We start from the raw sequence: 27,318 nt of genomic DNA, 5'->3' as shown, positions 1-27,318 counted from the left end.
CAGCAATCGATGCAATCGACGCCTTTGAAATCGATAGAAACAGCAATCGATGCAATCGACGCCTTTGTGAAGGGGAACGAAGGGTGTCGATTGAAATCGATACCGCCGATTGAAATCGATACGGCCGATTGAAATCGATACCGCCGATTGAAGTATGCGGTGGAAGCGAAGAAGGGTTTTGAGAGGGTAGATAGGTAAAATATTTCCTGTTCTAGTTAGTTCCAGGGGGGTAAGGGTGGACAGGTTTGTCCCACCCGTGTTCTAGCTAGTTCTAGTGAGTCCCACATAAGGCCACACCAAACATAGGACAATTGTGTTTTGTCCTGTCCTGTCCCACCCAGTCCAACGTACCAAACGCATCCTAATAGATTCCTTAATTTTTTTTTTAAACTGAACCAAAAGTCAAGATCCCCAATAAAATATTTTAAAGAATCTAACATTAATTACAATATTAAAATATTTAATTAATTTATTAAAATATTATTTTTATATCTAAATATTTATTTTCAAAATTTTTTTGTTGGTATTTTCATTTTGTAATTATTTTGAGGTGATCACAGTATTTGAAAAAAAAAATCTTTGGAAAAGTTATTGAAGCAAAATATTAATTTAAAATTTATATTTATATTTATATTTTATTTTAGAGAAGTTTTAAAGATATTTTAATAGAATTAAATATAATATTTGAAATTCTTTAATTTTATAATTTAATTTTCTTAAAAAAAAGTGAAAAATCTTTTTGGAGGGGTAAAATATTTTTACACCTACAAATCAAATGCATATCCAGCAATCCTCATAATTATACTTCCAAAATGTCATTAATGCAACACCTACTAAAAAGCCCTTCCATAACCTTCAACCACTCTCCTATTATTTTATAAGTATCTATTAGAATTTTATCCGTTCAACACATAAAACATGAAAAATATTTATATTATATTATAAAGCATTTGACAAAAACTCTTAAAAACTATTTTTATGTATAAAGTACTACTTATTGATACATATTACTTTAAATTCAAGATTACAAGTAAATTATGTATAAGTACAACTTATTATATTTCATATTTGAATTCGTATAACTAATTATAGATTATCTCATTTTAAATATATCTAAAATATAATTAGGATAATTATTGAGTTTCAACAGAATACTTAGTTATTATCTTTATAAAAATTATATTATCAAACCAAATTTTTTTTAATTAAAGAAATTATATAAAAAATGAGAATTTATATATATATATATATATATATATATTTTTAATTTTAATGATATTTTCAAATTTACATTTTATCAAAAAAAAAAAAAAACATCATTCGTTGCTCAAAACCATATAAATCCGTATTATAACATCGATAAAGACCAAAAAAATAAAATGAAACATTGAAATCGAGATATATCTCGTTGCATTGTACGAATATTCTAGTAAAATTAAAAATGTTTTCATCTCCAATCCATATGTTATTAGTGTTTTTTAATAGTTGGTTTGGAGATAATTTTACTCATATTTTTATCCATCAGCGTACTTTTTTGTTTTACGCATCCGTAACTCTTTCTCAGTTAGGATGAGACAGAATAACATAGCAAATACAAGTAAAAATAATAAAAATCCTTCAATCAGTAAAAACAAAATATTTTTTATCATACGTACATTGACTTGCAGTTTCTTGATTATTTTATCAAAAGTGAGAGATGGCTACAAAGTAATTCCCCCCTGTATAATGACCACTAGAACGATATTCGCGCAATACATCGAGATACATCTTGATTCTAATGTTTTGTTTTATTATCTGTCTCTATCGATGTTATAATACGGTTTTATATGGTTTTGAGAAAACGGTAATGTTTTTATTTTTGAATAAAATGTATATTTTAAAATATCATAAAAATTTGAAAAAAATATATCGAAATTAGTAGTTCTCGTTCTTTTACGTATTTTCTTTTTATTATAATTTGATTTAAGGTAATTTATTTTTGATTTAACAATATAATTTTTTATAAAAATAATAATTAAGCATTATGTTACAACCCAATTACATATATATTTTGTGGACTTATAACTAATTTCTATATTTAGTCCTTGTAATGATTATCGTTATTTTAGGAGAGAAATAAGGAAGAGACATAATTTACCATAAAAAATAATTATTTTAAAATTTTCTTAAAAAATTAATATGAACGCGGTTGCAGGGTAGTCGATAAATCAACCGAAAGCAAGGACATTTTCGTAACTTTGCACTCTCAGAAAACGTTACAAGAAGTAAATGACATAAATACCCTCATCCACGATAGCGGCTCCCGTTGTATTCTCTATTAATTAATTAAAAAAAAACCTCTTTTTAAATTCAACCGAAGTCTGCTCCTTCTACTTAAATTCAGTGCTGTAAATTCCTTAAATTCTCTCTCTCTCCGAACGCTCCGGTCGCCGGAGTTATTTATACGCTGCTACGGCGGTTCTGGAAGCAATAGTGGTGGTGGCACCGTAACGATGAAGCTTTGTTTGGGGATTTATACGGCGGTGGTTTGTTTTCTGGCATGCTTTTTTGTTTCGTCTTTCTTCTCTGTTTTTATAAAATTACACTGAAAGAACATAGTTTCTATATACATTTGGATGTGTTTCAGTTAGGATGAAAATAGTGCGGTATCTGCTTCAATGTATATTTTTAGAATATGAATTTGTAGATGACCTGTTTTCAGTCGTTATCATTGGATTTTGATGTGTATTGATTGGAAGGGATTTGTTTTTTTAAATCAAGTTGATTGGTTGAAGTTTATTTAAATGTTGAGAAGATAATATGACATTTTCTTGTTTTTGAAGTTACGAAGGTGTTTGTGATTCGCGATCATTCATCAATCAAGAGTTTATGAATTTCATCTCTGTTTTGAGAAGAATGGGGTTTTGTTATTTATTTTGGATTGATAATTTACATGAATTTTTATTATTTTTGAGGAGAAGGAGAAGGAACGTGTCTACTATAAATTATTATAAATTTTTTGAAGTTATTATCAATTTTCAACACTGAAATTTGTTAGTTTCTTTGACTCTGTATGCGTCTGCTACTTCTCTGTTTTTTAAACTTCAATGGGATAAATCTAGCGGTCAAGGTCACAAGGAAACAGTATTTTGATACTAGCTTTGTTTTTTGTTTTTTCCTCTCTCAACTTGGAGAAACTTAGGGTAGGTCGTTCATGCAATTTTGACTTGAATTCTTGATTTGGGGGATCCGATTTGACTAGTTCTTTTTCTTCTTTCTACAAATTAATCACCGATTTTTTTTTTCTTTTCTAGCAGCAATACCTTTTATTTGTTTCTAATAAATAATTTAAAGTTGCCATCAAAATTTCTTGAACTTGAGAGTAAGATTGTTGAATCGTCCAAATCAGATGGTGGACCTTCTTCTATCATGTCTCATGTGTGTCGAGGAGTGCACTAATCTTTAGGTTTTACAGCTCATGCTTCATTAATAACTATGATTAGTATTTACTGAAAAATGAAATCTTGATTGAATTTGTTAATATTAATCTTGATCTGGGTCTATGGATCTCTCGGATCGATGAGTTCATTTCCACCATTAATGGTGAAGTTCTAAAAACATTTATCTAGTTGCAAGTATCTCTGTCCTCATTGAGGCCTGGTTGCTTACACATCACTTCATCTATTATTTAGAGAATGTTTACCAATTGAATGAAGTCGTTTTCATCACAAAGAAACATATTGTATAATGTATCCGTGATCCCCATTCCAAATATATTTAATAAATATGATAGGCGATGACAGCAATATTGTTTGGATGACTGGAATACAAAAATCTTTATTTATTATTCAGGTCTCTTTTTTGTATATATTTGAGCATTATGTGCGGCAATGCGATTGTTAAACAAGTTTTTTCCTGCAAAATGTCATTGACCTATGTAGCTAAGTTCTTTTTCCTATCTCTACCAAATAAAAGATGCATGGAATAAGTTGCTCTTTCATAGTTCATTCCTTTAGTGTCAGAGCTTTTAGAGACAGTTGATATGTGCATTTGTGATGGAAGAAACTTTTTGTTATGATTAAAATATCATTATTGCAGAAGACTTGGGAAATAAAAACAAGGAGCGGGACTACTGAGTAATACTATGAAAGTGAAGCACGAAAATTGGAATGGAAAATGAAAGACTAACCTGACTTTACAACTCTGAACAAGGCTACAATAGGTAGCATGGTTGAAAATTAAAAGAAAAAAGAGATACGAGAGTGACGTTCTAAACAACACATTGCTAACATGTAGAGAAGTATTGCATGTGTATGCATCTAATTGATTGGCTGGGATACCCAAGTGCATTCTTGATTTCGTATTTGATCATCTCATGAGTTCTTATACGTTACAAACCTACTTTTTCTCACTGCCTACCTTAACCTGATCCACTAGGATATGTATTCTCGCTCTTGTATATTCAATCTGTCAATATCAGTTGATAAAATGTTGAGATATTGAAGTTTACTTGTGGATATTTTCTTGCAGGTCTTGTTGTTTGTATCTATAAGCAATGCAGAAAGGTCTGATACACGAATACTTTTGACATCCAACGCCACATTGAGGTGAATTTTCTTTCTACTGTGTAGTGCTGCAATCAGCTCATTTCCTAGCTTCCAAGACTTTGTTAATAAAGCACTGGCAGGCATGAGTATCTTCCAATATGAGTTTAGAACTTTAGTGTTTTTTATGTAATTTCTCCTCTGCATGGGTTTAGTTGAATTCCCTTGTTTGTAGGCTTCATTTATAGCTACAAATGCTTGAAAATTGTTTTCTTTTCATTTATTTGACGAGGTTGAATTAATTGTATGTGCTCTAGGGAACAACATGGTGAAGATTATTGTGCAATGTATGATATATGTGGAGCACGTAGTGATGGGAAAGTAGTGAACTGCCCTTTTGGTTCTCCATCTGTAAAGGTACTGGCTGTTTTTCTCTTACTGTTGGACACCCACTGCCTTTAGATCTTCTCTGTATCTTCACCCACAATGAGATGCATAAAGTTGAATATGTCTTCTTGTTGGATACATTCCGTTGAACCATCATAGTTCATATTCTTCCACTACATATTTCATTCAGATGGTCTTGCTCCAGTCATCATATCTGCAGTCCTCACTTTTATTTGCTATTTTACTGTGTATTTATTTCACCACAATTGCGCAACTAAAAGAATGTAATTCTAATGATACTCAAGAAGATCAAAATAGTAAGGAACGATATCAAGAATTACCAGCACACAATCAAATGAATATGAACATATTTGGCATTAAAATTGCACGTATTTCACTAGCTAATGCTGTTTGTCTGTTTTCCAGCCAGATGACCTCTTATCGGCTAAGATCCAGAGTTTGTGTCCAACCATTTCTGGGAACATATGCTGTACAGAGGCTCAATTCGACACATTGCGTGCACAAGTCCAACAAGTAAGATGTTTTGCTTAACCTTATAACTTCTAAACAGTGCATGATTCCTAGTGTTTCCACATTACTATGATTACTTGCAGAACTCACTGCTGATTTATGAAGGTTGTATCCTTTAACAGCAATGGTAGTATTGCTGGTGTTTGTGGCACTTTATGCCTGATGCAGTAGATAGTAAATTAAACCGGCCTTATTTAAGATAGTACCAAATATATGCATACAATAGGTTCTTTATGAACTCAGCATATGTTAGAATCGTGTGTGCGTTGTGGCTGATTATTAAAAGTTAGTGTTTTAATTTAAGAAAATGACTTATCCCCTATATAATAAGGAAATTATTTATTCCTATATAGGCAATAATAGTTTTTCAATAATTAGCTACCTTCATACATAGGAGATACAACATAGGATAGTTGGCATGCTTAATTTGATACAGATTCTAGGATTCAATTAAACATCTTTGGGAGAGATGGCCTACCTCTCAAAATTTCACCAACCTTTTTGTTCGTTGTTCATTGTATTCAATAAACTTGTTTGGTTCCAATCAGCATGTCATCCCTTTGAACCTATCAATTCTAATATATCCTTCCTGTCTGTCAGTTATTAATTAATTACAATGGCTGATTGGCTCTAAACCCAAGTCATAAGCACCACAACTTTATTTTATGTACCTTTTTCAGTGGATTCCGTTCCACGCTAACACTTGCTCTCATTCTAAGATCTTGTTATGCTGTCTTTTCTTTTCAGGCCATACCTTTTCTAGTTGGATGTCCAGCGTGCTTACGAAATTTTTTGAATCTCTTTTGTGAGCTTTCATGCTCTCCACATCAGAGTCAATTCATCAACGTGACTTCTATTGCTAAGGTCAGAATAATGCTTGTATTCTTGATCAACATTTTTCATTAGCAACTAGCAGAGCAACTATTTTTAGCTCTTGAGGATTACATAAGTTATGGTGGATCACAAACATTATCTTAGTCACCCAACAGCTTTCCTTGGCACTAAATTTTGTTTTGATTTGTAGTATCATGAAAACATATGCCCACCAGTCTTTATACCTTATAGATTTGTCCATCAAAAAATGATTTTCCTTTTGATTTTAATATCTTGCTTTCAGGTGAAGAATAATTCAACAGTGGGCTCGATAGACTACTATATAACTGACACCTACGGAGAGGGTTTATTCGAATCCTGCAAGGAAGTAAAGTTTGGTACCATGAATTCACGGGCTATTGAGTTTGTTGGTGCTGGTGCTAAGAATTTCAGAGGTGAAACTTCTCTTTTTCTCTCTGTACAAATATTCTAAATTTTGTCAAGCACAAATATTCCGTCTGTCATGAACTTTTTTTTTTTTTGTAAGGGTGTCCGGGCCAAAGCCCGACTAATCCCCGGCAAATTTGGAGGCTAAACATGGCCCCACTTATATGTCGCCAACACTCCCCTCCCAGGGCTCGAACTCGGGTTCATGACTATGTCATGAACTTACCGACACTCCCGCAACATAACTGTGTATACAAGATTAAGATGCCCAGTCTTTCAGTTATTTGTATCGTCTATCAATTTATTGTTAACTTGAAAGTGAAAGGAACATGCTGGACCTTGCTTCCCGCAACTGATTCTTGACATTCCTTGCAGCATCAATGTCACTAACATCGTGTCCTAGTGCACTGCCTAAGCAGTTTTATGCCTATAAAAAAGGCTAATAAAAATGCTGCAATATACAGATTTGTCTTTACAGTGTGAGAACTTAATAAACGAGTTCAATCAGTGAAACCACTTTTTCTTTGCAACCTCACTTGTGTTTTCCATTTTGGCATGCATCTTATGCTATACCCCACTGAACAATTGAGTATTTGCTGCACTCAGTTACAAGTGCTAAAGTGGTAATCCAGTTTTGATCAGTTAAACACATTTGAATGACTAGAGTTAAATTTAGGGTTCTTTGCATGAATGCATCGTAGTTATAAACTGTTTCTTGATGAAACTGACATGTATATAATGTATTCTTTTGTTTACAATGACCAAAATTAGATGCAAAAAGAATCTCAGATTCCAAGTTCAATTTCTAGAAGCTAATCAACAAGGATACACTCATATGAGAATAGGTTCTCTGTATTAAAGCATAAAAGATCATTGTTTGTACTTTATCCAGCTGCAATATCTAAAAAGCTTTTATTAGACAACCATTCCACTTTGACATGCTTCCTGCTGAAAATAGCAGCATAGGAGCTAATGGGTCATGAATAAGATCACTTAAGTTGCATACTCTAAAGGTTGTTCTAGATATTAAGATTGGAGAATTCATCATGATTTTCTGCAAAATGGACATTTCATTGAAAGAAGCCTTTTGCAATGTGGTTGGTTTGTTTAAGATTAAATTGAAAGATTTTCTAGACTTTGTTTTCTATCATCATGCTTCAAATCTTTTATTAGAGAAAGATATCGTACTACTTCCCTGTCAAAATACTTTAGTCCCTACACAAATCATTGATTTAGTTGATGCCTGTAGTATAGTAGTAACACAAGTTAACTACAATATTATTGAAGGGACGAATTAATCTAGCGTAGATATCATATAAGTTTCTCAGTAGCTTACTCATGTGGTCAAGAGTAACTTGCTGTGTTTTTTTTGGCAGAGTGGTTTGCTTTCATTGGCCGAAAAGCGAGCCCTAATTTGCCAGGTTCACCCTATGCAATAAATTTTCGGTCAGATGCTGATGAGTCAATAGGAATGAAGCCTATGAATGTCACGGCTTATTCATGTGGTGACACATCACTAGGCTGTTCTTGTGGTGATTGTCCTTCGTCTCCTGTTTGTTCCAGTTCAGCCCCTCCATCACTTCATGAAAAAGGTTCTTGCTCAGTGAGGATCGGCTCTCTTAAGGTGTGTTAAGACCGGTTACAGGTCACATTCCAACATAAAGTTATGGCTGGTCTATAAATGTTCTTGTTCATGTAAAATCGAAAAGCAACTCAATTTTTAAACGTTCACAACTTAGATCATATCATGAGAGGTGCCATCCTTCTTCTATGCATTTACTGATTCGGTTTTATATCCATGCAGGCGAGATGCGTTGAAGTTTCAGTAGCAATAGTTTATATCTTATTGGCCTCCTTGTTTCTTGGATGGGGCTTGTTCCATAAAAGAGGAGCAAGGAACCCAGCTTTGAGAACCAAACCATTGGTGAATGTGGCTAATGGTGGTCTAGCACAGCAGGTCCGTGGGAAAAAAGATGAGAATCAGGTAGATATGTTTTTATTTAAATCTTTATTGCTGACGCTTTTAATTTAACTGTAAGGCAAGTTATTTTATACCTTTCCTAGACTTTGTTTCTTGCTTTTTGAATCCTGATTTTTCTTTGGGTGTTTGCATGTTGGTGGGGTCTGTTAGGTCTTTACAGACCATATACTGATTACACCTTGCTTATAGATTTTCTTCTTTCACTGCTGTTTAGAGACCCATAACCATGAATCGCTGATCTCATTTTTTTAATATTAGATGTTGGATGATATCCCTCAAATGTCAAGCGGTGTTCAGGTTTCAATTGTGCAAGGATACATGGCGAAAATTTTCAGGTCCGAGCTCATGCATTAGCTAATAGCTACGCAAAGAATAAAACCTCTGATCTTGACTGAGACATTAATTCACAGGTTATATGGAACATGGGTTGCTAGGAATCCAATTCTTGTCTTGTGCTCCTCACTGGCTGTCGTTCTTCTTCTTGGTTTAGGCTTAATCCGATTTAAAGTAGAGACACGGCCGGAGAAGGTATGAACATAGCTTTTCCTCTGCATACTTACTGATTCTAAATACAATTTGGATCAGAATGATTGTTATTGTTATGAACATAGCTTTTCCTTTACATCAGCATTTTAGTTGCCATGTCATCATATTGCTGGACTTCTGTTTTATTGCAGCTTTGGGTAGGCCATGGGAGTAGAGCTGCAGAAGAGAAACTATACTTTGACAGCCACCTAGCACCTTTCTACAGAATCGAGCAGGTGAGGAGGTATCTGCATGCATGATTGTTCTCCATAATGGCACACTTCCATGCTTTACTGTATTTGCATCGAGACATAATGCATCTAACCATTTTATCTGAAATCATGATTTGAAATTTGTTGATTGTTTTTGTGAAAAATGTTTTGCAAGGTGACACCAAAAATAATCCTATGCAGATTTTGTGAAAAATGTTTTGCAAGGTGACACCAAAAATAATCCTATGCAGTATAACATTAGTCATATAGAACTCCTTCCGAACCCAAGTCATGGCTGCAACACTCATTAACGCAAAATATCGGTGTCCATATTCAAATTTATGAGAGAATTTTAGCCCTTCTCATGGTCTTGGCCTCAACATGCGGCTTCTATTTTTTGGTTTTAAGCATGACGCTGCCACTGTATTAGAGCTTAACCTTTTAGATATGATCTTTGTGAGATTCTGGATTCAAATCCTCCACGGTTTTGCTGCTCCTGCTAGAGGTTAATGCAGATGCACCAAGGACTGTCTCTTCACTGTAGGTGTGGGCCACAGTGAGGAGTTAACCGTCATACGTCATCGGACCATCTTTCTGATAGCTTAATCTCTAAGAATTCCATGGATTCTTCAATTTAACAGTAAGAACTCATGTTTGTGGTAATCCTCATTCTTATGTCCTTAGGCTTAACTTCTGATGAAGCTGTCTCCAGCCATTGTCGATCCTGGATTTATATACTAATTAGGAAGAAAAATGCAACTGCTGCAAGTGGTGATACCATATCATGTTGACTGAGCATAATGGTAAAAAGTTCCCTCGCCTGCCAATTTACTTATTCTTTGCGAATTAGACTAGATCATTCCCCAATACAGTGCAATGGAATCAATAACATGTTTTATGCGATCTTTCTTCATGATGCTATGATGATCAGTCTTGTTGGATGCCTTGTGTCAACGACGTTTTAGAGAGATTATCTTCAATAATAAGGTTGTGAAAGTGTCGAGGCTACCAAAATCCATGTGGAAACTTTATTTTCCTTGTGTTATTCCATACTCTCATATTTATGTGCCATCGACACAATTTAATCCTTCATCATGGATAGACAGACAACCCGTGTCTTAACATTCAGGATTCATTTAGATGGAAGCTCTCTAGAGGGTAATTAGAGAGATATCCTAGGACAGGCTGCAAAATCCGTATGAGGATTTTGATCACAATTACAGTCGGTCACCATAAAACCTGTACATCTTGATTTTGGTAATTCAGCTTATAAGGTTTCAATCCTTAATGGCGAGGAGCGCTTCTTCAGAATTCCTAGATGAACTACCCAAGGCTCTAATATTTGTGCTTAACCCAATAATTCAGGATTAAAGGCTTCTCGTTAAACATTTTTTTGTGTCTACTTCTCTAGATATGAGTGGCATGCTACATTGTGATCGTGCTAGTAACAACACTTGATAACATTTTACAGCTCATATTGGCAACCAAACCTCAGGCTCCACATGACAAGCCACCAACTATTGTTACAGAGGGAAATATCAAGTTGCTGTTTCAAATACAAGATAAGGTACTACTCGATTTACTTCTCAGCTATCAAGTTGATATATTCCTTGGTTGCATCATAGGACAGGCATGCCAAGGCCTTTTGGTTCTTCTGTTCAACAATCTATAAATTACATTGTTTTAATAGGTAGACGGAATTCGAGCAAATTATACTGGATCATTGGTTTCTTTGACAGACATATGCATGAAACCTCTGGGCGAGGCTTGTGCCACACAAAGTATTCTCCAGGTAAGGTTTTTTATGGTAATGAACATTGAGAGTAGTAGTAGCCTAAATTTTGTAGTTTTTATCCAAGACTTAAGTCTATATGGAGGCTTTCATAATATAACAAATTACAAGCTAAAGTGTTTAATGCATTTCCTGGTCTATGTATGATAATCGTCACATCCGGAGAGACGTAATATCAAATAAAAAGCAAAAAGAAAGAACTACAATAACTTCGATCTGAAAACATTGAGCTGATTGATTGTATTTTCTCTTTATTACTATTAAACACCATTAGTGCACTCACGCGTTATCTATCTTTACCACCTTGACCTCTTCCGACTTTCACTTGACTTAAGATGGTAATGTCAATACTGTCTGTAATTTTCAGTTTAATTCAATTTAAGTTTGTTTAGTTAGTATGATCCATATTAGGTACTACATACGCAACTTCTCTTGAATTCATTTAGAAATTTATTAGGAGATTAGACACATGCCTTCTTAATCCTTCTTGTACCTGGTATGAAGATGGAAAAGACAAAAACTTGGAATCACAATCAAGACTGAGGAAGCATGACACTCATTAAGGTTTCTCATCTGTGTACACTTAAACATGAAGTCATTGGGGCTTTGGAAGTTCTATATATAGTTTCATTTGCATCAACGTTATGGTTAGGACTCAAAACGGTGAACCTCAACAGTAAATCAAGGGACTGTCCTTTGCCACTTGATTATAAACATGAACTGTAAAGGGAGTGTCCATTGTGACGACTCTACATCCATCCCTTAGTGTCACCAGGTTCTGTTAACTTCACCATTATTGCAACTGCCAACCATACAGGTAGGTCCCTATGTGGACAAGAGGAATATTGTATAAGGGTTATATAGCTCACCAAAACAAACCACGAACGATCCTGTAGATGCCAAAATGCCGAGATCCAATTTTAAGCTCAACCAAAGACAACAAATACGGAATATATGGGTCTAGCAATAAGTAAATGCCTATCCAAGCACACTAACCAACCACAAGCTAAATCCAAGCAGTATTAACCATGAACTAATAAATGTGGTAAAGCAAGTAACACACGATTTAACGTGGTTCCACTACTGGTGAGGTAGTGTTCATCCCCAGGGAGAGAGAGATCCCTTGTATTACGACCTAAAGGGAGTACAAACAACTTACAACGGAGATGATAACAGTCAGAAGAAAACCTTTGGAGTAAGCTCTCCTATGTTCTCTCTAACTAGTTGGAAGAACAAAATCTTGAAGTAACCAAAAAGGGGTGTGAATAAGGCTGAATAACTAATTGACCAAAAACAAGGGGGAGGCAGGTCCCGAAATTCTGCCTCGAATTCCCCCAGGTGTCCTATGCAACTAGTGTATGCGACCTAGGGTCGCATACACAGGTCGCTCGTGCAAATTTCCCCTATCGGCGATGTTTATCGTTTGATGTGGCTAGCTGGCTAATTTTGTACCAAAGCCTTTGGCCTTCTATGCAACTTGGCAACCTCGCGTGGGGCTTGTCGCATACGGTCATCACACATCGTGAAATTTGTACCTTATGTTTCCATCATAGGGGGTATTGAACCAAGCTGTCAGGTCGCATAGCCAGGTCGTACACAAAGGGATTTGGGCAGCATCTTCAATTTTGAACATGTTGTATGTAAAGTTTCTTAGCTTTCCATAATCTGTGCAATAGAAAATCTTGGTTGATACGGTTCAAAAAGTTGTATTTTCTTTTCCTGAACTGAAGCAAAATGTGCAAATTACTTTTGGCACTTTTCACTTATTGTCTAATATATATCTACCTGCTGCTTGATTGGTTGATATGTAGTTCATTAAACTGGTTTTCTATGTGCCTTGTTGTGCTGACACAGCATATGCAATTGCACCATATGTTCTTTACCATCTAACGATTTCTCTTTTACTTTTATGTTGTAGTATTTCAAAATGGATCCTAAAAACTATGATGACTATGGTGGTGTTGAACACGCTGAATACTGCTTTCAGGTATACATACATAGTGATATCTCCATGGCTGAAAATATGTGTTATTGTCAGGATTACTATTCTGTTGACTAGATCAGCAGGCCCATGTTGAAACCTATGAAGAACTAAGTTTTAAATGGAATTTGATATATCATGTTTGCAGTTGGTTTGGGTGTCTGTATCTTGCGACTTATAGTTGTACTACTATATTCATGTAACATTATTTTTTTGTTTGCAATAAGTTGGTGATGCGTAATTTTGTGTCACTAATTGCCTCACAAGGATATAGTTATCTTTTTCACACTTCCTTTTTCTATGGATGGGTTGTACTTCTTTTTCTTGGTATTATGAAAATTTAAGCCGTCTGACAAAGGTTAATTGGATAATTTATCCTAGCATTACACTTCTGATGAGAACTGTATGAGTGCATTCAAAGGCCCATTAGAACCAAGCACAGCATTAGGAGGTTTCTCCGGTAACAACTACTCTGAGGTAATTCAGTGATCTATCTTATTTACACATGTACATATGTTTTATAGTGACCCCATAATGATGATTTAAAGACAGGCGTCTGCATTTATAATAACTTACCCCGTGAACAACATGATCGATAAGGAAAGCAATGAAACTAAAAGGGCAGTGGCTTGGGAGAAGGCCTTCATTCAGTTAGTGGAGGTTTGTCTTCTGACCTCATGGTTCATCAACCTAATGTTCTTCTAAGTATTCCCTGAATCTTTTTTTGTTATGTGGAAAAGAATAGCTAGCATGTGGCAGTGCATGTTATGAATCATATTATTTTAGGTCTCACCACTTAATATGTTAAGTTTATGGGTGTTTGAGTCTGCTTGCACGCACCTCGACAAATCCCATGGGGTCTGAAGTTAACAGCTAGGCAAACCTCCAGTGGTCCTGAGGGAACTCCAACTGGTGACCACTGGGGAGCAAACCCAAGGCCTTGCCAGTTGAGTTAACTCTAATGGTTTGGTCATGTTGAGTTCTTAAGGACTTTTGGTAGGTATTACATAAACATACAGCTTGATTGATGAAGTTTCATAGCTTAAATATGATGCGTATGTTGTGGGTTTTGTTATAAAATCTCTCCCTATCATACATGCTTGCAATCATACACCAATATGCTTGAAATCTGAACTAATCTTTTGTATCAGGATGAGCTCCTGCCAATGCTGGAATCCAAGAACTTGACATTATCCTATTCCTCTGAAAGCTCTATCGAAGAAGAATTGAAAAGAGAAAGTAGTGCAGATGCTATAACAATTTTGGTGAGAGCATGATCTATGATTGTGTGTGTGTGTGGTTGATCTTTGTCCATCATGTGATGACATGCCATTTAAAATTTTGATACATCAACTTTAAAGACCATAATTTTTTTCAATTATGCGAGATTTGAGCACTTGTTTTAATTGGTTCTCTATTTTTCAGATAAGCTACCTTGTGATGTTTGCGTATATATCCTTAGCATTGGGTGACACTCCTCGCTTCACTTCCTTTTATATTTCTTCCAAGGTATTTCTCATGTAGCAAAGCCTTTAATTATTAATATTCTTAAGATAATCATTATTAAATTCTAATGATCAGATGTTTTTATATAATCATTATTCTTTTAAATGCTGATATCCATTACCTTTTCATGTTGAATTACATCTATTTTTTTCCAGGTATTGCTTGGACTTTCTGGGGTAATGCTTGTGATGCTCTCTGTTATTGCATCAGTTGGTTTTTTCAGTGCAGTTGGAGTAAAATCTACACTCATCATCATGGAAGTGATCCCTTTTCTTGTTTTGGCTGTAAGTTTCATCATGTTCTCTATCCTGTGTACCCTTCACTTGTTTGTATATGAACAAAAATAAAGTCCAAATGAGCATTAGGGTGCTCTACTCTTCGGCACGGGGGGACCCCACATTCAGGTGGGATATATTGAGCTCCTTTGGTTTGGCTCAAACATGAAACTTACACATAGTGAATCTGCTATCTCTTTTGACAGGTTGGGGTAGACAACATGTGCATTCTGGTACATGCAGTTAAAAGGCAGCAGATGGAATTGCCTTTGGAAGACCGAATAAGTAATGCACTTGCAGAAGTTGGACCATCTATAACTCTAGCCAGTCTATCTGAAGTCCTAGCATTTGCTGTCGGAAGCTTTATTCCTATGCCCGCTTGCCGGGTATTTTCTATGTTTGCAGGTCAGCCGTTGATTTTTTTTCCTTTTATTAGTTTATTGTGAGCGAATTGCAGAATACTTGGAATTTAGGCAGGATGAGGTTTAACATCTCTTTATATAATCCTGTTATGCCCCAGAACCTACCTTGGTGTGGGATATTCTGGGTTCGTTTGGTTTTGTTTAGATAATATTGTTATGGACTTATTGTTTAAGTTCTGTTTGCATATGTATTTCAGCACTGGCTATTCTTTTGGACTTTCTTCTGCAAGTTACTGCCTTTGTAGCCTTAATTGTTTTTGACTTTCTGAGAGCGGAGGACCACAGGGTTGATTGCTTTCCTTGTATTAGAATTTCCGGTTCGTTTGTTGATACCGATCAAGGTTCGTGAAAGAACTATCTTATTATCATATACCACATTAATTATCTTTTGTTCTTTTTGTTTGCATAACATTAAAGGTATCTGAATCCATCGCTGTTGTAGGTAGCGATCAGAGAAAATCTGGATTACTTGCTCGATATATGAAGGTACATAACATGTTTTCCACAATTTATTTAGTCTGAACGAGGGTATAATTGTAGAGGCTAGAAGTTGTAAGTAGGAAATGATCAAACAAAATGAATTTATTCTCTTGGATATAAAAAAAGGAGACATCAATCATTTATAGGGAAAACTACATGAAAATGCAACTTACTTTGGTCTAATTCCTATTTTGTGTAGCGTACTTTTATGACCTTTATTTTGGTGCCTCACATTTGACATCTTAAACATTTAGGTACCTACTTTACATCTGAGAATTGCATGAAGATGCAACATATTTTTGGTCTGATTTCTATTTTCAGTAATGTACTTTATTCTAAATGTTTAAGATTTCACATCCGAGGTACCAAAATGAAGGTTTTGAAACTATGCTACCAAATTGGAGTCAGACCAAAGTACATTGCATATTTCATGCAATTTGCTCTTATATATGTTCAGTATGAGTGTGTTAACAGTGTTCTTTGTGAAATACACCATAGCATGTCTTTTTGTAAGTCTAATTAACTTTATGGGCTCATGTTGTTTTTCATTTTATGCTATTTCAGGAGGTTCATGCACCCATCCTAGGTATATGGGTGGTCAAATTGGTAGTCGTTTCTGTGTTTGCTGCATTATCATTGGCCAGCATCGTAAGTTGTTTCATTGGAGTATTTTTAGACTATGTTTGGCAAACTAGCTGATAAGCTGGCAGTTGGCTAAGTTAGCTGTTAGCCGAAAAGCTAGTTGTAGGCTAATAAGCTAACTCTTAGCTGATATGCTAGTCACGTTTGGTAAAAACTAGTTGACAAGCTAGTCACATTTGGTAAAAAGTAGCTGACAAGCTAGATGATAATGTAAAATGACCTAAAAGGACATGTTTTTGATAATTTATGTAAAACATAAGTGGCATAACGAAAATGGGGCCTTTTTTCGATAGGCTTAAAAAATAAGCTAGCTTATAGTTGTCAGACATGGCCTTATTCTGTTCTCCAAGAGTTTTCATCCCTCACCCCTCTGATATATTTTGTCTTAATTATTTACAAGGCGTTATGTACAAGGATTCAACCTGGTTTGGAGCAACAAATAGTTCTGCCCCGAGACTCATATCTTCAGGTATAAGCTCGTGATACTCCTCTTTATAAAAACATGCACTCATGTGGAAATCTGTCAACAATTAATCATTTTAAGTCTTGAACATCATTTTCTCCTGCAGGGTTATTTCAATAATGTCTCAGAGTATCTCAGAATTGGCCCACCTCTTTATTTTGTTCTCAAAAACTATAACTACAGGTACACTGGTTTTTATTTCTTTCCCTTTATGCATTCTGTTAACTTTTTGCTGTTAATTTCTGGTTCTCCTCGGGAATATTTTTCACATTAAGATTTTCCTGTTTTCTCAGTTCAGAATCACGACAAACAAATCAATTGTGTTCCATCAATCATTGTGATTCAGACTCCCTTTTGAATGAGGTATGGGTGTGGTTATTTATTGTTAGCTACTCTTGGAGACTATTGGTTCGTTCTCTTAGCTTTTTTACTTCTGCATACCTTCTATGTTATATCACTTTCTTCCGTTTCTATATTTCTTTAATTTCAAAGAAGCTGGAATATTTTATGCACCTTTTGCTGATTGATCAACTATGGAAAGCACTTGAAAGTATTTATATGTGTTTCTTGAGCTGACACATACATAGTTGAGGCATAGATCTTATTCCTCTATATGTGATAACTATTTCTGCTGACATGTGCAGATATCAAAAGCATCTCTGGTACCTACATCAAGCTACATAGCTAAACCTGCTGCTTCATGGCTTGATGATTTTCTTGTTTGGGTATCTCCAGAAGCTTTTGGCTGCTGCAGGAAGTTCACTAATGGAAGTTATTGTGCCCCTGATGATCAGGTTCAACTACTTCCTTTCTTGCTTCCTTTATTACAAAACTGTGTTTATCTTATCTCGGTTGATGCCATCCATAAATGGTGTTAAATCATTCAGCTCAGTAAGAAGTTAGTAATTGGATTAAAATATTGGTATAGCTGGTTCGCGAAAGGAAAAGTTGTTTTGTGCTTCAAAATAAAATATACATCATGTTTTAGATAGTTGTCAACTTCCTCTTTTGGATAACCTTGGGTGTCCAGGTCAGCTTGCATGCACCTTGACCTATCGGACTCATGTTTATCATACTATATGTGATGCATTTATTCTATTGTATTACTTCTGTAAGTGTTCGTCTTGAAAGCGTATGATGTTTCTTTCAGCCTCCTTGTTGTTCTATGAGTGATGGTTCGTGTAGCGTAAATGGAGTTTGCAAGGACTGTACCACGGTAACTACTATAAATTTATCACCGGGTTTGTATCATTTCATTATGCTAAAAAGATTTTAAATGTATCTAGCATGTACGCTTTACTTTTTCTTATATGTAACATCCTGCAATATCTACTTGGCCATGGTGCATATTAGTAGGATGCTTAACTGAAATTTGGACATTCAGTGTTTTCGTCACTCAGATTTCCAAAATGAACGTCCAACTACACCACAATTCAAGGAGAAGCTTCCATGGTTTCTCAGTGCTCTTCCTTCCGCTGATTGTGCAAAAGGCGGCCATGGGGCTTACACCAATAGCGTGGAACTTAAAGGTTAGTGCATCTCCATGTAGTTAAGAACATGATAGAACTGCTTGCCTATTTACTGACTCCCAGACTCCCAGTGATCTACCTCCCCCATGATGACCGTAGGACTGGTGCAGTGCGGGCGCTCCAGAGGGTGGCGTCAGTTGCGTCTACCCGTTTTTTATCTGCTTGTGTAATTCTCATTGTATAGCTTGTGACACTTCCATCAGCATGACCATAGTGGTTACATTTTGTCTTCAGGCTTTGAGGATGGTGTTATTCAAGCATCCTCCTTTCGTACATATCACACACCCCTGAACAAGCAGGTAGCAAGAAATATATTAACCTACAACTGACTAGTTTATATCATCCTCTTAACTAATTAGATTTTTTTAATTCAGGTTGATTTTGTCAATTCAATGAGGGCTGCACGAGAATTTAGCTCAAGGGTTTCCAATTCCTTGAAGGTAATACAACACTTAAGTAGCGGAACCTCTGGTTAAGCAGGAAATGCCTCCTTATCAACCTGTTTTATATTTTTATATACTTTTTATACTGTATTTTTTGTTCTAACACTTGCTTTGATATGCAGATTGAAGTCTTCCCTTATTCTGTATTTTACATGTTCTTTGAGCAATATCTTGACATTTGGAAGACGGCATTGATTAGTCTTGCAGTAGCTATTGGTTAGTGATTTCCTCTATACAAACTTCTAGTCTTCTGCTCACTTCTATAAGCTAAATGGTCCTGCTTACTTCTCAAGAACAATATATTATTTTCCCATGATTTTACAGGTGCCGTATTTATTGTCTGCCTGGTTATTACATGTAGGTATGTTCCATTTCCGTTATTGGGGGTACTGGCATATTTTATCTTTCTTAACCAAGTTTGGACTCCTTCCTAGGATGTACGCTCATGCATTTCTCTCTCTGTTGCTTCTTTTTCAGCTTCTGGAGCTCGGGTATAATTGTACTTGTGCTGGTGATGATTCTTGTGGACCTCCTGGTATAACTCATTCTTGTTGCTTTCTGAAACTCAATTATGGTTGGACAAGGGGGGCGGGGGAATGGGTGTCAAAGTCAGCTTGTACGCACCTCGATTAATCCCATGGGCCCCTGAAGTTAACAGCTAGGCAAACCTCCAATGCCCCTGAGGGGACTCGAATTGGTGACCACTTGGGAGCAAACCAGGGGTGGAGGCAGGAAATTAATTTAGGGGGAGCCCAAAAGCAATATAAGAAAATTTATGGGTTTGAGTAGAGATGCACAAAAGTATGGTTAACCAAGTTTGGACTAAAAATGACGGGATCGGTAAAAAAAAAACCAGTTAAAGAGGCCTGACACAAGGACCGGTTATGGGGTTAAGACCCGATTTGGTTCTTAGAGAACCGATTCTTTTGGGATCGGTTAATGTGCATTTCTAGCTTCGAGGATGGAAAGACATGTTAAAAAATATGTTCTTTTAAATAATTATCCATACATAATAGCTATTAAAAAAATGTTACAATGTAGGAGGGAGTAAGAAAGAATGTGCATGAATGAATAAAAATATAAACAAATTTTTTTTTTAAAAATACATAAGAAAAACTTTTATTAATTAAAGTCCTTTATCCAAATTAACACCATAAGTAAACATAAATTTTGAACCATAAAATACATAATTTGTGGTGCAATTATCGATACAAACTATGATGATATGCATATTTATTTAGTTCTTTTGGAGATTGAGGGTGTGCATTGGCACCCCCTGGTCCCTTCGAGGCTCCGCCAGTGGAGCAAACCGAGGCCTTACCAGTTGACCTACCCCTAAGGGTTTCATGGGGAAGTCTTATAGATTAATAGTATGTCAAAATGATTTATACCTCTATTCTATGCAGGGAGTCATGGCTGTTCTGAACATCCAACTGAATGCTGTGTCTGTTGTTAACCTTGTGATGTCGGTGGGTATTGCTGTCGAGTTTTGTGTACATATAACACATGCTTTCATGGTAAGTAAAAGCAAAAACAAAAGCAAGATGAGGCTCAAACTTAACTATGTGTTTATTTTACCTATTTGATGCATAATCATACAAGTTCAATTTCTTTCTTTTATTAGTTTGGTTTTAGACTCATACTTTAAACACACATAAGTGCACCCCCATATCCTTAATTTTTCAATTGCTAAATTATGCACCACACCGAGTCCCTATTCTTGACATCCTCCTCGAAATTGCACGTTATGGGGTTGTTCACATCTTGGTCTCTTGAACCTTACCACCTACAGTAGCTGCTTGGAACAAGAAAAACTTTAGATTTCGCCAAAATGGGCTAGAGTGAAGGGTTTTAAATACGTATGCTATTAGAAGAGGTTCTCAAGGTATACAGAATGATTGTGCGCCACGACCATTACAGTTTTTTAGGGCTCATAGTTTTTCAGGACGGATAAAGGTAGCTGATTTCATGTAGGACTGATGTTGGGGAGAGGGGGTGGGAGGGTAGAGGACTAAAGGGTAGGCTCCATTTGGAAGTCATGATGGTGAATGTCACCTTGGCAATGAGTATTGATCATCTTGCATTCTTTCTCTTAGAATTTTGAGATAGGGGTATCCTTCTACAACTTTTTGTGGGGGAAGTTGTTGTATATTCACATGGAGACAAGATCGTTTATTATTCTTTCTCCAAGAAACAGTGATTGCTTGGATATAGACAACATGTACATATCATACTCCGTCCATCCCATGAATGATGCAAGCTGTAATTAGTCCATGAGAAGTGTGACTTAGTCAAATGACTAAAAGAGCAATCTTCTTGACCCCAAAATCAGTATCATTGATTCTTTGAATCGAGGATAAGGGGCGAAAAGGTAAAATTCATCTTGAAAAACAGAACAATTTAATGGATATGCTGAAACAGAAAATTGTTGCCCTTTTCATGTGATGGAGGGAGTTTTAAGTATAAAAGATGATGATCTATAGTTTGTACCTGTTTCCATAAGCAGTTAAGATTTGTAAGGAGACATCTACAATCTGTTATATATTTTATTAAGAAAACTGAAAATTATCATGCACTACCTTGGTGGTAGAAGGGTCATTTCACACTTCTATTTTACTTCGGTGTCAGATGAGCAGCGGAGATAGAGATCAACGGACAAAGGAGGCTTTGGGTACAATGGGTGCTTCAGTTTTCAGGTTTCTAATTTTCTTTTCATTTGTTTTTCCTACACTCCAACCTTTGGATTCATGTAACTAAAAACGAGAAACATATGCAACTATACAGTGGCTCTATCATTCCTCACTTGATTTGATTCATGAAATTTCAATTAACATACCTCACAATGGATGCATCTATCATATAATTCTCAAATACCAACTTGTTTTTCTGTCTTTGCTATTGCAGCGGAATAACAATTACAAAGCTAGTAGGAGTAATCGTCCTTTGCTTCTCAAGAACCGAAATATTTGTGGTATCACTCTGATCTTGAGTATTCTTTGGGAAAAATAAGAATTAAGTATCTCCCCCTGCACACCCCACCCCTGTGTCACCCTCAACCCCATGAGCCCAACGTAGTGTGACGAGAGTTGTCTTCCACAAACACCATTTTTTCCTTGGTTCGTATTTAGTGTAATAGAGATTTTTTTATTTCTCAATCAATGCAACTAAAATTTAAAAAATTCCTATTTTTAATGTAACAAAGTTTTCAAAAGTTCCTTATTTTTTACCCATTTTGACGGGTAAACTGTTGATCTTGTTACCTTTGATAACGCGAATTTCGTGTTTATCATCCACTTTGTCGTAAACCTTTCATAAACAGGTATCTCGTTGTCAAATGTTACAAGATCAACATGTTACAAGTCAAATTGGGTACAAAATAGAAATTTTTGAAACTTTGGTACATACATTGACAAAAAAATGGTTCTTCGTTACACTAAATAGGAATTAAACCAAACTTTGTTGCATTTTGCACTTTCAAAAAAATATTCTACCTATATATGGCATTTATCATATGTGGAATCTTATACAATGAATAGTGTTTATACAAGTGTGGTCTTACTCCTTGTGTGTGAGATTAGGTTCTTACAATCACTATGTATCTTGTGGTGTTCCACAAGTTAAGATTCCGCACATCCATATATATGAGCTGCTTTCTTTAATACTCAAAATTTGTTTTTGGGATGCAGGTTTATTACTTCCAAATGTACCTGGCCTTGGTTCTTCTTGGTTTCATGCATGGCCTGATTTTCTTACCAGTAAGTTATAAGCAATCTTGTTTAGTTCTTGCCAACATACTATTTCCTGTTTTTTTTCTTTTAATTTGCAAGCCAAGTTTCTTCACGAAAACGACCTCCCTACTCCTTGGGACGGGCAAAAGTCTGTGTATATCGTACCCCCTGACCTATAGAACTAGGACGTTGAAAAACTATGAAAAAGAATGACCGACACTGCTATACTTTAACGCTATGTTTGGCAATTGGCATGCTGTAACTTATGGTGGGATTGAATTGCATTTCACCCAGTACTCTATGGATCAATACTGGAAACAATCTATGTCCATAGCTCATGCACCTATATCACGTGGAATCCCGTCAGATTACTCTTCAAAAGAGGTCAAAGTCTAGCGATGTGGGACTCCAACACGCCCCTTCCAATGAATGTTAGATGGGTACAAATGCCCCAGAGTGTCAAGTGCTTTATACACCTTGGGTCTGATACCATGTTCAAATATGTGAAACCCCATTATATTATGCTGCAAAAGAGCCCTCGAGGAGATAAGGGTTCAAGCCTAGTTGATGTGGGACTACAACACTGGGGATGCCTAAACGTGAGTGTCGTGTGACCTCACTTGCAAGAAATCAACTCATTGCAAAGTATGTCGCTCCTAAACAATATTCTCATGTATGAGTCTTGGGACGGATATGCTATCGAAGATAGTTATCATGCATAAGGATAATACAACTCGGTGTAGTGTTTATGGCTCCAAAATGATATTAACATGTCTAATACTCAAGACAAGCTACATAATTCAAGTTAATGAACTCACATCGAAAATGCATGTTAAATGATGTATATATAGTCCCCACGACTTTAGCTTAGCGCGTAAGTAAGTGAGCATCTTTGCAGAATAAGTGAGAGGTCTATGGTTCAACTATAGGCACCATCCATCTCCCCCTAGGTCCCACGATTCACCTTCCCATTGATATCCGTGGGACCAGTATGGTGAAGGTGCTCCAGAGGATATCGTTATGCCATTTTTTGTAGAATGATGTGTATATATATATATAGGGTAGGGTTCACGTGAGACTAATGGTTTTTCGTGAGACCCGTAAGACGAATTTATGTTCATTGATCAACTTTATAAGCTAATGATCTAATGGTCTAAAGTTGCACGGTGGCAATTTTGTGATTATTGAGAGTCTCGTGGCAATTTTGTGATTATGAATGTTCAGATTGTAGATCTAATCCAAGGGTTGAGAATTGGTCTCACGAAAAACCCTTGGTCTCACATGATCCCAAGTATATATATATATATATATATATATATATATATATATACACACAGAGAGAGAGAGAGAGAGTTTCACAGGAAAACCCCTCAAAAAATGAAAAATTGAGGAACATTCTTATAACCCTTCATTTGTAAAGTATGTACATGTGCATACAAGTAATTAAAGTTTTTCCTAGTTTAATGCACTTGTGCATGTTATGTGCATAGAGAACAAATTGCTTACAAATTATTTGCATGCACATGTGCATACCGTATAGATGAACAATTACTAGGATATTCCTTAGTTTTTCATTTTTATGCGGTTTTCCCAAAACCTGACCCTGTTTCTATAATATTTGCTTACGAGATCTATGTAACTTTTGATTTATTAAATACAAATGGAACTTCCAATTTGCAGGTGGTACTAAGCATGTTTGGCCCACCTTCAAGACAAGTTCTCGCAGAGAGGAAAGAAGACAACAAGTCTTCGGTTTCATCACCGTTATAACTTGTGCTACAGAAAGTAGGTTATCTCGCTCTCATTCTCACAGGTAAATTTCTCCGCGAGTCCCATACATACCTCATCTACGAAAAGCCGAGCGTTAACCCATATGTAATGTGTAAAGTGCTAGCATATATAGTGGTACCTTAAGTTGTAACAAAAGATGAACATATATAGAAGTAACTTAATATGTATCCATTTATCTAATTTTGAACTACTTATAGTTTGTAATTTCATTTATGGATTCAGTTTTTGATATGTGAGGGGTCATTTACCGGCACACATTGGATATATACTAACCAGGTAAGAGTGCTTATTAGGTAAGAGGTTCAATCTGAATAAGGTCCGACTAAAGGTGATCGTTTACGAAATGTTTTGTAGTAATAGCAAATAAATACTTTCATCATCTTGGGCGGACACGGTAAATGAAATAATAATGCTAACCAGGTAGATGCTTTGTTAGCACATCAGTCGGATCGGTTTTTAGATAAATCAAGTGATGTTGATCTAATCAACACCATTCACTAGTAGGTAAATAGGCCCTAAGACTCCATAGAGCTCTTCGGGGTGCAGTGGCGGATCCATGAATTTTTTTGAGTGAGTGTACCTTTAAGGTGGATCAGACGCCCATGAAGTCACGAGTTTGGTCAGAGTGAAAAATTCGATGCGGTTTTACTCGAGTGAAAGTCAATTTGATAGATTATCCAATGTGTTATTAAATTTGATTTAGGGGTTTGTCAAAGTGATTTAGGATTGAAAGAGATTAGAGTAAGGGGCCGTTTACCTAAACACTTACCCATTAAGCATTTACCGGTAAAATTTAATACTATCGCTTACTTATCGGGTAAGATTTTATTCACTAATACGCATCATATGCAACAATTTATCCCGGTAAGTGCTAACCATGGAAAGAGTCCTCGTTCTCACCGGAAGATTTTTAGTCCTTGCCATATTCATCCGGTGAAGTAATGTGACTTGATAAACGCTTACCCGGGTAAGCGTTTGGTAAACAACACCTAAGAATAGAATTTATTGGACCAAGTCTATTCATGTTTGAAACATGGTATTAAAATATTTCGGAGCACCCTCAAAATCAAGCCGGTGCACCTTCAAGACGTTTAATTCTTTTTTCCTTTCTGACAATTGGACCCGCTCAGTCCTTAGTAGGTCCCCCTTATCAGGGTGAATAAGGCTTTGAGATTTCCTTAACAGACAAAACGAACAATATCTGTTGATTACGATATCGTTATATTTTTATATCCATTTATTATGCACGGAAAACTCTCAGTTATATGCTTTTATTCTCATGATTATATAATTAATATCAGGTAAATCATTTCTATTCAAATGCTTACTCGGTAAGTGCTTACCAATAGGAGTCGACACTATAATTTATTTAGATGCGTAAGATTTTAGTACATCAAAGCATATCGAATGCAACAATTTACTAAGTAAGCGCTTACCTCGGTAAGAGTCGTCATCCTCATTTACCGGGTAAGACTCTCCATCATTCTCATTGCTCTTACCCGGTAAATTCTTGGCCCTTTCCATGTTAATCCGATGAGGAAATTTATACGTTAATCACTTACCAAGTAAGTGTTTAGTAAACGGCCCCTAAATCATCTGGTAAAAAAATAGCAATATCTTGTGAATCATTTTATTATTTCTTTTAGTTTTAATAAAATTATCTGGTAAAAAATATCAATTTCTTGCTGTATGTGAGTTTTTGGTCTCCTAAGAGATCAATGGTTCAAATCTCACCTAAGACGAGAAAGGTGTGTAAGTTTTTTTTGTTCTGTTTGCTATATATAAATATTATATATTCAAAAAAAGTATTATACTGTTCTTAAATAAAATAAAGCTTGTTATGGTTACCAGAACAAAAAAAACTTACACACCTTTCTCGTCTTAGGTGAGATTTGAACCCTTGATTTCTTAGGAGACCAAAAACTCACATACAGCAAGAAATTGATATTTTTTACCAGATAATTTTATTAAAACTAAAAGAAATAATAAACTATATGTAAGAAGAATTTACATAAGAATATAACTGATAGAGACTCATATAACAAAGTAATTATTTATTTATTTAGATACGACAAAATGATCGGGACCGGGTTCATTGATATTATAGTCGTGGTTGATGTCATCATTAAATTTGTTTCTTACAGTATAAAATTTTATAACTCTTAACAAGATTATTACTGTGATTTATTTTTTATTGTCACTGAGCATCGTTGCCCAAAAAAATGAAAAGGTGCAATAGCATATCAAACCTTAAATTTTAGTTTTAACGGTTAATGATGGTAGATATCGTAATGGTAAGTCGTTGAAATATGAATTAATTTATATTTTATACTATATTTATAACATTTATTTCATGTCATTATGGTAAAAATTCATAGATCTGCTGCTGCAAATAATCAGATATAACTTTGGTTTGGTTTGACTGATACGAAACGAATTCAGAACCATAGAATCAACATGATCTTGTATTAGAAGTTCAAAACAAAAACCATCACCAATTTGGCTGGAACAGATTTGCCGACCTTTGATTGATTCTATATAAAATAAAATAAAAACGTTATAATAATTAAATATTTTAGATTTATATTCAATGAAGATCTTTATTTAAATATACAAATTGAAAATAGACCTTTCTTTAAATATTTAGAGATACTAGAAGCGTACTCGCGCAATGCAGCGAGATACATCATGTTTTTAATATTTCATTTTATTCTTTATCTCAGTCGATGTTATAATATAGCTTTATGTGATTTTGAGAAAGCGATAATGTTTTTGTTTTTGAATAAAATATATGTTTGACGATATCATAAAAATTTGACAAAAATATATCGATATTAGTATCAAATT

At 35.4% G+C, this 27,318-nt stretch overlaps 1 protein-coding gene across 4 annotated transcripts; it reads left to right on the top strand.

The window, feature by feature from the left end:
* Positions 1-2,385: 2,385 nt before the first annotated feature.
* LOC112525163 (NPC intracellular cholesterol transporter 1-like) lies at positions 2,386-24,700 on the top strand. 4 transcript variants are annotated; one of them, XM_025135166.1, is made up of 39 exons: positions 2,386-2,525; positions 4,510-4,586; positions 4,841-4,940; positions 5,337-5,444; positions 6,189-6,305; positions 6,559-6,709; positions 8,078-8,325; positions 8,506-8,685; positions 8,941-9,017; positions 9,093-9,210; positions 9,360-9,443; positions 10,891-10,986; positions 11,110-11,211; positions 13,130-13,198; positions 13,574-13,669; positions 13,745-13,852; positions 14,344-14,457; positions 14,618-14,701; positions 14,854-14,982; positions 15,180-15,378; positions 15,593-15,736; positions 15,838-15,881; positions 16,440-16,523; positions 16,918-16,986; positions 17,087-17,163; positions 17,274-17,343; positions 17,625-17,774; positions 18,131-18,196; positions 18,365-18,509; positions 18,744-18,808; positions 18,884-18,949; positions 19,075-19,168; positions 19,277-19,313; positions 19,430-19,487; positions 20,359-20,421; positions 21,581-21,648; positions 21,857-21,923; positions 22,639-22,707; positions 24,361-24,700. In XM_025135166.1, the coding sequence occupies exons 1-39, from the start codon at positions 2,493-2,495 to the stop codon at positions 24,448-24,450; spliced, it is 3,816 nt and encodes a 1,271-aa protein (XP_024990934.1). In that variant the 5' UTR covers positions 2,386-2,492; the 3' UTR covers positions 24,451-24,700. The 4 variants fall into 4 exon arrangements, with proteins under 4 accessions (XP_024990934.1, XP_024990925.1, XP_024990942.1 ...); XM_025135157.1 differs by having other exon boundaries at positions 20,359-20,469; XM_025135174.1 differs by lacking the exon at positions 13,745-13,852 and having other exon boundaries at positions 20,359-20,469.
* The last annotated feature ends 2,618 nt before the right edge of the window (positions 24,701-27,318 follow it).

The sequence above is a fragment of the Cynara cardunculus genome, assembly GCF_001531365.2.
Source record: "Cynara cardunculus var. scolymus isolate 2C chromosome LG 1, CcrdV1, whole genome shotgun sequence".
Classification (NCBI taxonomy): domain Eukaryota; kingdom Viridiplantae; phylum Streptophyta; class Magnoliopsida; order Asterales; family Asteraceae; genus Cynara; species Cynara cardunculus.
Note: the sequence above shows the minus strand (reverse complement) of the source record. Positions and strands in the feature narration are given on the sequence as shown.

What these genes read in the sequence shown, in the direction of transcription:
- LOC112525163 (XM_025135157.1), top strand. Translation starts at nt 2,493, where the DNA reads ATGAAGCTTTGTTTGGGGATTTATACGGCGGTG. An exon ending in GTTTGTTGATACCGATCAAG is followed by an intron (nt 15,737 to 15,837) that starts GTTCGTGAAAGA and finishes TCGCTGTTGTAG; the next exon opens with GTAGCGATCAGAGAAAATCT. An exon ending in TTTGCAAGGACTGTACCACG is followed by an intron (nt 18,197 to 18,364) that starts GTAACTACTATA and finishes TTGGACATTCAG; the next exon opens with TGTTTTCGTCACTCAGATTT.